This window comes from Canis lupus, chromosome 19 (assembly GCF_048164855.1).
Source record: "Canis lupus baileyi chromosome 19, mCanLup2.hap1, whole genome shotgun sequence".
Classification (NCBI taxonomy): Eukaryota; Metazoa; Chordata; class Mammalia; order Carnivora; family Canidae; genus Canis; species Canis lupus.
Window position 1 is genome coordinate 6,674,685 of NC_132856.1, and position 9,824 is coordinate 6,684,508.

General features: G+C 46.7%; 1 protein-coding gene across 8 annotated transcripts in view; it reads left to right on the top strand.

Moving 5' to 3' along the window:
• Nucleotides 1-8,120, top strand: part of NR2C2 (nuclear receptor subfamily 2 group C member 2) — a 97,924-nt gene extending 89,804 nt beyond the window's left edge. For all 8 annotated transcript variants that reach the window (XM_072785027.1, XM_072785032.1, XM_072785030.1 and 5 more), the window contains one exon: nt 1,648-8,120. In XM_072785027.1, the coding sequence (XP_072641128.1) occupies nt 1,648-1,822 (175 nt within the window). In that variant the 3' untranslated portion in view covers nt 1,823-8,120. The remainder of the gene's footprint in view (nt 1-1,647) is intronic.
• Nucleotides 8,121-9,824: the final 1,704 nt, after the last annotated feature.

Consider the following 9,824-nt stretch of genomic DNA (forward strand, 5'->3'; position numbering starts at 1 on the left):
ATGGTCAGAAGAGCCTGGAAATGCCCCTCTGGGGGCTGCTGGCAGAGCCACAGCACACTAGCATCATCTTGACTACAGCAACTCTCTGGCCTTTGAAAGTAGGTGTTTCTGAAAAAATGCAGTCAGGGACCCAGGGATAGAGGGGGCGGCCAGCCAAGCAATTTGGGGCCAAAAATGAGAGAAAAGAGGCTTTCTTATGAGACTTAGAAACTCACTCAAAGACAGTTCCCCATAAAAAGCCCTAGGATAGCTGACCTCTGTTTCTGCATTCATTATCTTACTCTTTCCCATCTTTATGCCTTTTCTCATAGTATTTGCTCCTCCTGGGACACCTTCCCATCCCTCCCCATTGTTCATTTCTCTGCTGGGAGAAACCTCAGCCAGCCTCTAAAATCTAAAGCCCAGCTGACCTGGGACCTCATGCCACCGCCCCACTCCACCCCCCAGAAGTCCTCCCTGATTTACCTGCTGGCATCCCAAGACCCTTCAGCCTGCCCGCCCCCTCGTGGTCTGTGGTGGTGTCCCATTACACCTTTGTGTGTCCTTGCAAGACTCATGGTGGCTGGGCGAATGGATGATGGTACTGGAATGCTGCTTGCATAATATATATCCTCTTTTTAAAAATAACAATGTTCACAGTAGAAGAAAATTAGAACATTCTGGAAAGTAAAATGAAAACTTTTAAGCCCCTATAAATACCAGTGTTCGTAGATACCTGTTAATGTTTTATGCATTTCCTTCCAGAAATTTTTTATATTGTGTAATTGGAATCATAAAATACAAAGTAAGGTTTTGTAACCCTTTTTTCATTCAATGTTCAACTGAGCATACTTCATTTTCTGTGACTAAGGAGATGCTGTAATTTCTTTAACACTTTCCTACTGATGAAAATGTAGGTTGTTTCCAGATGGGGCTGGCACCGCAGTGAGCATCCTTGCACACGTGGCTCTGCAGTGGCTATGGAATGGCCAGTCACATGCTTCAAGTACAGTGTCAGTGGCCTACCAGGACAATGTCACAGTGTGCCCTCCCACCCAGGGTGTTTTCAAAATGAAGACAATTTTTTTGCTTTATTTTTGATTTTTTAATTATAATGCTGTACAAACACTAGGGATTAGGGTAATACAGAAGAAGTTTTAATAAATAAAAGCACTCTAAGTCCCCAAATCCAGAGGACAACCATTCTCGTTTTGAACATCCTTCCGAATACTTTGCTTGTCACACAAATAAATGTACACAAATGAGGCTGTGCTGTACTTGCTGTTTTCCATTCTGCTTTTATTCAGCTGTACATCATGGACTTCTTTCCTTAACTGAAAAGAGATCTTTTTTATACTTTTTAGTGGATATATAGTGATATTTTATATGGAGACACACCATACTTTATTTCTTTTTTGGTGGGGGTGGGAAAAACATTGAAGGAAACGTGTATAGACATCTTTGTCCTTAGGTTTTTGTTGTGTATTTTTTTTTCCCCTCATGATAAATTCCTACAAGAGGAACTCTTGAAATCTGAAATCCAGGGGATAGATCATAGGTCTGTTTGGTTTAATTCCAAGCAGTGCAGTCAGAGTCCTGGGAGCCTGTCCTGGGAGAAGTCTTGAAGGGCAGTGAATCCCCTTTCTCTAAGGACCCTCCCTTTTACAGATTGGCCCGGATTCTCGTTCGCCTGCCGGCACTCAGGCTGATGAGCTCCAACATAACAGAAGAACTTTTTTTTACTGGTCTCATTGGCAATGTGTCGATAGACAGCATAATCCCCTACATCCTCAAGATGGAGACAGCAGAGTATAACGGCCAGATCACCGGAGCCAGTCTATAGTGCGCACCACACACCTGCCGAGAAGCAAAAGGATCCTCCCAGGACCGCTCAGATACAGAGAAAAAGTAGTGGTATTTTGGTATGTGCAAATATTTCCAGTATGTTAGCCATTTCCTACCTGGTTTCTTCTTATCTGTTAATCCCAGACAATAGCAACTAAAAGACTAGTAGGATCCTTTCCTGCCATAAGAAATGTTTTAATGCCTTTTGATGAAGCAGATTTTGGAACAATCTTTTAACCCAATTTGTAAAATTTAGAAATTCTCAAAGGGCAAAAAACAGAGTTTTATAATGTCAGAGACTAGTATTAAACAAAACTAAAAGAACCTAAGAGAACAGTATGTGTGTATATATATTAAAAATGTCCTTGGAATTAATAGCTACTAATTACCAGGGTAATAATATTAGCACTTTCTAAGCACTTCTTATCAATGTGTAATGTTAGCAACATCTTGCCTATGGGCAGGACAAATGGAAAACTGTATATGTCTTTTGCTGAAATGCTAATAATTTCTGTGAAAACGCACTAGGGTACAGGAGACAATCATTTATGTTTAAGAAAAGATGGCATCATTCCTAATTGTATGCACACATTGGTGGTGTTGAACTAAATTCCTATGAACGAATGAAAATGTGGCTCATGTGTATCATGCAGTAAGTGGGAGTGTGGAAGCACAGTCGGTGGTGACCTAAACCGGAAGCTTCCTCAGCTGTTGAGCTGATGATGCTTGTCAGGCTCACTGAGCTCTGGTTCTAGTCTGTGACTGGCCTCTGCAGACTCCTCCAAACCTGGGGCTCTCTTCTCGTGACTGGTTCTCAGAATTGGATTGCAGCCAGTCAGACCTTAACTGCCACTTCCTGTGGCAACCGAAAACGTCCCCACATCACCACCCCTCACGGCAGACAGAGCCTCTGACTAAACAGTGCAAGGTGGGCATTTTGAACCCGATAGCAATTCCGGAATGCAGTCTGGGGCAGTTGCTTGTTCAGTTGGAGGAATACAAAGGTTCCCTTCTCAGGGGTTCCCATTCCAAACGTCCCTTAGAGAAGGGCCTGTATTCCTGTGGTTCACTTGAGCCTGGAGGTGATTCAGGGTGGGGGAGGGGTGCAGGATTTTGCTGCCTGGCAGGGTGGCGGCGGTGGCCGTATGGCTGGATGGAGGGTTTCTCTGTTGACCTCAAGTGTAAGGGTTTTCCAAAGTGTCTCCAGACTCCGCATTTCTGGTGGCAAGTCTTTGAATAGTACTGGTACACCATGCACTTTGATTTCCCCAGGTGTGTGCCAGCAAGGAACCCGGGAGCATTTTAGGTGATAGACGCAGAAGCAGGCCACCTGCTCCTTAAAAAAAAAAAAAAAAAAAAGAAAGAAAAAAAAAACCTTAACTCCCAAGTTACCTTCTTTCTCTTAATCTATAGCGACCATCGTTACAAGAACAGAAGGCAGTCATAAGGAAGTTCTGTCTAGTGCTCTTAAGAGCACCATAAATTCCTAAGGGTATAAGCAGCAGACATTTCCTGCTTGAGTGAAGTGGCCTGTCCAAGACCAGGTCAGGAACTCTTGGTTTCCTCGGTGCATAACCCAGATTAAGGGAACATGGCTCGAGTTAATTTTGCATCTCCCAGACCTTCTCATCAGATGGCACCCACAGAGACCCCGGTGCACTTGCCCTGCTCACAGGCACCCCCTGTCTGGCCCAGGCCCTTGTCAGGGCCCTGTAGGTAGCCAGCCGGCCCCTGGCTTATGACAGAACAGACTGCTCTGTGCTGAAGTGTCAACAGCACTTGGTGAAAGTCGTTAGTGGGAATTATGCAGGGACAGTATCTCCAGCTTCTAAATTCCTGTTTGGATTTAAGCATATTATTTATAGTCCATGTCTTGGAAGCAAATTTTGGACACAATAGGGGTGCCCGTTATAAAATGATGGAAAGAATTTAATTTTGCCAGCTTAAGTTTTTGGTTTTCTGACTTCAAGGTGATTTAAATTTCAAAATTAGGAGAAAAAACAAGCCAAGACAACAGAGTTAGGGCAGGTCTGTTTCATTTCTGCTCACGAAGGATTTTAGCAGGAGGTAGTTTTAACTGTGTTTATGCATCTTACACAGCAAGTTGCCTCTTTCCTGTTCTTTTTATTTTTTTTAACGTAAGCATGTCTGTAGATCATATAGCAGGTCCCTGGGGATACATGCTATGTCGAGTCTCCCAGATCTGGGTGTTGCAGGAAAGGCCCAGCCCTCATTCCTGGGGGTGGCCCTGAGAGTGGTGTGTCCATTCAGCTGGTAGACTCAAGGTGGCCTTTCAGGTATGGGGACAGCTAAGCCAAGACCTCAGCTGGGGTCCCAACAACACTGCTAAAGGGTTTTGGGGTAGAGGTGATAACCAGCAAGAACACTCAACATTCTGGCGAGTGAGTGCTGCATTCTGGCAGGACAGCCCCAGAGAAAAATCACTTTAGCTTGGAGGGTCATTGATTCTGACCCATTCGTGCCCCTTGCGTCCCTTCACTGGTGGTGGCTGATTGCAGCAGACCTTTTGGGGCCTTAAACACTCATTAGTTTCCCAGATCCTCTCGGCCTTACTCTGAAGTAACCTCTTCCCTAAGGATCATGTTCACACAAGCTGATTTCTTGCTGCCCCAAAGCATTTCACACCTCCGACAGCAGCTCCATCCATCCTGTCTTGTCACATTGGTTAAGAGAAGCCCAAAGTCAAGAATTGAATTGAACAGGATCCCAGGCAGATCCTGAGGTTCAGCTTTCACAAGTCTTTTACCCCTTATTAGTAGTTCTTAGGAGTCTAGATTTGGTTAAGTAAGGCCAGCCTTCTACCCATGGAGTGTGAGTGAAATGAGCCCAGAGTGGATTCTTCATCACAGCCTGCACACACGCCCCTTCTGCTAGCCTGGCCCTTACCCCCTTGTCGGGGGAAGTCCACTGGCTAAAGGGAGAGCAGTACACACCACTGCTGCTCGATGGCGTGGGCTCTTCCAGAGGGGTCTCAGATAATGTTAGACAGGTATTAAAATTATGGAGGTCATTACATAGAATCATAAAACCGGACAGGAAGAGACTTAGAAAAAGTCCAAATTACGCAAGCCAATGATACTTCCCAGGTATTCCGCCCTTCTAATTTGAGATTTGTATGTGTGTCTCTTGGGGGGTTACTGTTATTTATTATCTAATTTCTGCCATGAAGCTGGGGTTGGGGTTCTTTTGTTGTTTGGGGTTTTATATTTAATTTCAGGTGTAGTCACTTGTTGTAAGAGGTTATGTAAATGCCCTCAGGGGGATCATTTTCTGGCTTGTCAGTATTAAATGTGAACTCTGTTCTGAGGCAGTTGCCACCAGCCGTGGTGAGAGCAGTGGGCGCACCTTCTCTTGGGCTCCCAGATAAGTGGCTGCATCTTGCTGGAGCACATGGTTGCAGCCACAGTACATACTTAGCAGCTTTGCTTGTTCTGGGGATAGCCGGGGCAGGGAGCTAAGAATTAGAAGGGCTATATCTAGTGCTTTTAATCTGGGGTGGGACCCACATCCTAATCCTTTGGGGGAGTTTCCAGTAGAGCAGTCTTGCCCCAGCCTGCCCTCTGCCTGCCAAGCAAGCAGCCCTTTGCAATGGGTCCAGGTTCCAGGACGTGATCAAATCACAGTCCAGAGCTTGTTGCCCACTTGTCCGTGGAAGGGGCCTCATGTGCAGGGGCAGCTGTAGATAACATTTCAACCCTTTTCAAAGTCTAGGCCATGAAAAGTGTCATCTTCAGACGTTTGCTTTTCTCCCAGCTGCAATGGGGCGGGGGCGGGGGGGTAGTGCCCTTTAGATCCTGGAAAGGTTGGAGCAGGCAGGGCAGATGCCCACATACTCCTTTGTCCCACTTCCAGTCTCTAGATTGTACGGCTCTTTGAAATGTCTTAACTTTGATGTAAATTTGTAAAGCCAAGCCCTAATCGAGATAGAACGGGTTTGGGTCTTTTGTACACAGGGTTCTGGACATCCTCACGTGTGCCTCCCGCCAGTGCACACTTGGTGTGTCCAGCCCTGGGGTCCCTTCAGCGGCATTGTGCGTGTACAGATTTATAGGCTTGTATGACTGAATGAATGTACATGTGTTTATATCCTATATATGTACAGTGTATATAGTGTGTGTACGTGTACATAGATGTATATTATGTATACAGACATGTAGCCATGTATCCAAAGTTTCCTTATGTTTTAAAGAGAGTCTATGATAGAGTCGCTAAAGTAAATCTATGCGGATGTTCCAAGGTCCCTCAGCAGGATGGATTTGCCATTTTGACTCCAATTTCCCTTGGGTGCGCCTGGCTGGGAAAGGCCACCGAGGCAGAACCTCCACTCTGTGCCAGGGCAGGTGCCGGACAGCAGAGGCCCGGACAGGAGGACGTTGCTGTGTATTCTCCGGGTTCGGACCATGGCCAGAAAGCTAGAGGACCACTTATCCTAATGTCGAAAACTGGGTGGGGATCTTGAGCCGGCTGCCACGTGCCTGGGTTGGCCTAACTGGAAGGAACGAGGTGCTTGGAGCGGTCCGCCTTCCCAGGCCCGCGCTGTCACGTGGTCCAGAGGTTCCGCGAGGGCTGTGCTGGGGCCCCGACTCCCAGGTCTACGCTCGCTCTGGACTTAGCAAAGGCGGGTGCTGCCCTGTGACTCAACAGATTCCCATCTCTAATGCGAGTTGAAAAAAAGCCTACCAAGTAGTCTTTTAAAATAAGCATGAATATGGTAACTTTTGGCGTAGAAGTTACAAATTTTAAATTACTTCTCTAACTGTAGCATGTGAATAAAACCCACTAATGTAAATTCTTTCTGTAAAATGATTTAAAATTTTCAGATAAAAATGACATTTTAATATGGCTATTTGTGCCCTTAAAGCTACAGATGCCAAATTGTCCTTGTCCAGGTCTATCCTGGTTGATTTTCCCCCGTAATTGGGCTTTAAACAGAGGCATGGCGCTCGGGAACCAGGGCCCAGCGTAGCTGCTTCCAGACCTGGTGAGCGGGGCCCGCCGAAGGGAGTCCCTGGACAGCTGCAAAAACTCACATAATCCACAGCTTTTCTGGTTTCAGTTTTTGGTTGTTTTTTTAAATAAGCTACTGAAATGTTTGAAAACACTTCATTGAGATCATAGTACTCAGTGCCTTTTGTGAGACGGTGGGTCATTTAGCCTTCAGCTTCCTCTCTATTGGATGAAAAAAAAAAAAAAAAAAAAAAAGCTCCTGCTACTTCCCTGGCCTCATCCAACAGTGTGCATTTGACCCTTGCCCCTGTCCTCGCCTGTCACGACAATCACACTATTATTGAAGGTGGCTTTCCAGTTAAAATATAAGAGGAAGCCTGACAGTCTCTAAATGAATCTTCAAAATAAAAATTCTCATTTGGTGGGGGAGTGGGGGATCTTAACAGCAATCTAAGAATAATTAAACTTTGAATTAAAAACAGTTAGGGGTGGGGAATGCCTGAGATATATCTAAGGCCCAGCTATACCTTCAGTTCAGAAGCCAAATATTCTGGTATCTCAATATTTATACATACAGCATAGAAAAAAATGCTATAAACATTGGGAAAAAATGTTCGGCGACATTTACCGACAGACTATGATAAACTTAATATTTGGATAACATTTGGAAGTAGTAGACTTTATGTTACAAATGGCTTGTCTTAGGAACATATACTCAATTACCATTTTAACGACCAGAGCATCCATGGACTCAGATGCTGCCGCCACATACAACTCAAGTGCTGGAATATTTTTCTACGGTCTCCGTTCTCCCCATTCTCTTGTAAACCAGTGTTCAACTAGTTTTATAACTGAAAAGCTGCACATTTTTCATAGTACATAGTTTTTACCTGCAGTTTGGACCTCTCTGTTAAAATTTAGCTGCATTTCCAGCCCTTTTAAAAGACATGTTAAAGGAAAATTCGGGTGTTAGATTTTTGTGGGACCGTTTCTGTAACTTCTGCCCTTCACGATATAGAAAAATACTGTTTATGCCATTACATTTTAATTCCAGGTTTAAAACCTGTGGAAAGCTGTAGCTTAAAATCAGCTTTGTTTATGTGATGGCATTTAAAAAATAGCATGTTCTTTTTAAACTGAATTTTATAATCAATGTCTTCAGTCTTGAAGAAGAATTTGCATTGTTGTGTTTGTATATAGAGTATTGCAGTGCATGAATTAGCTTTATGCATTTTATTAAATGCTGTTTCAATGTGGCATTATTGTTGTGGCTTAATACTACTACCTAAATGAGGTTTATACTATTAAAAAAGTGAGTTAAAGACTAATGTGCATCTTCTCATTTCTTCTAATAATAATACCAGTAATGCCTGACCCCCAGGGGCGCCGCACTGGCTCAGCCCAGGTAGATGGTGAGGAAGCACCCTTGGGGTCAGAGGCCACGTTGCTGGCCCGGTCGGATTGTAAACCCCGTTTGTGGGAAAGGTGTAGCCTTTTCCAGGGGGGCCGCCCTTTGGTGTGGAGGTCAGAAAGCCAGGCAGCTGGTTCTGGAGCAAAGCACCCCCGGGCTGCCAGACCACACGGATGCTCAGAGCCAGGCCGCAGAGCAGCAGATGCCGCCCATAAGGGTAAGGACGATCCAGAATGAAAGGGTTCTTAAAGCTGCAGCAGTTGGAAAGAACCTCAGGTGACCGCTCATTTACTGCTGAGGATTTGGAGGTCCAAAGTCAGATTCTTGGCAGAACCCAAAGGCACCAGATAGGTTTGTGGGTTTTTTTAAGATTGATTTATTCATGAAGGACACAGGCAGAGGGAGAAGCAGGCTCCCTGCGGGGAGCCCGATGCAGGACTCGATCCCCGGACCCCGGGATCACAACCTGAGTCGAAGGCAGACGCCCAATCACTGAGCCACGCAAGGGTCCCCTTTCCTTCCATTTACATAAATTTTAAACCCATCTTAGAAGACAGTGATTTCAAGAGACAACAGTGCCCCCTAGTGGTGTTTATTTCAAGTCTGCAAACAATAGGCCCCCCCATCAGGCACTAGACGCTTCTCTCTACAGGACTCACTCTTGCTTCCTGCTCAGCAACCTGTCTGAGCACCCTGTGGGCTCTGGCAGGAAGGGCACTTCCCGGGCACTGGCCCACCTGCTGTGCAGACAGACCAAAGGAGGAACTCTCCGCAAAGCCCTGGCAACTGGGCAGGCGACAGCTGCAGTCAGCTGGGTGGGATTACTAGAAAGACAGGAAGGATTTGAATGGAGGGTGCGCCGTGGTGCGGACCTGCCATCAGACACCACCCTAGTGAGCCTGCAGCCATCCCGGAACCCTGCCCGCCACCCCACCCAGCCCCACCAGCCGTCCCCCTGAGCCCCAGGCTGGCACAAAATCACAGTAAACCACAACCCGGGCATCAAGTGTAAAAGGAGCCCGATCCCTCCCAACATAATGGGCTGATCCCCAACATTTCTCTAAAACCTGCTGGTTCTGCACCACTTCCCATGCAGGCTACCTCCCGGCCTCCCCTGGCTCCTGCCGGCCGCAAGTGGCCAGCTGCTGTGTCCCAGGGCAGTCTCCGTGTCTGCCTCAACAGCTCCCAGGCCCAGCCAGTCCTTCACTTCTGACCAGCTAAGCCTTGAGGTAACCAGCATCACTCAATGACAGTATGGTCCGTGTCCCGTGAGGAAGGAATGAGGCGGACGCGCAGTAAGCCATCACCTGTCTTCCAAACCTTACAAAGTAAGGCCTGAATGAGCAGGAGGGCAGATCTAGGCAGCCTCCAACACCAGCCCGCAGAGCAGAGCCCCAAAGTCTCGGCCAGCCAGCACCCTCTGTCTTCCCCGCCCTTGAAGTCTGCAAACCCACCTGTGAACGGCCCCCGCAGCTGCCTCCCCGCCTGTGCCTGTCACCAGGGCCCCCAGCACCGCTGGCACCGCTGGCACGCCTGCAGCCAGGCCTCTCGGAGGAAACTTGGCTGGCTTCAGCGTAAATGGGGATCACTCGCAGAGGCTTACCCTGGGATTTCTGAAAAA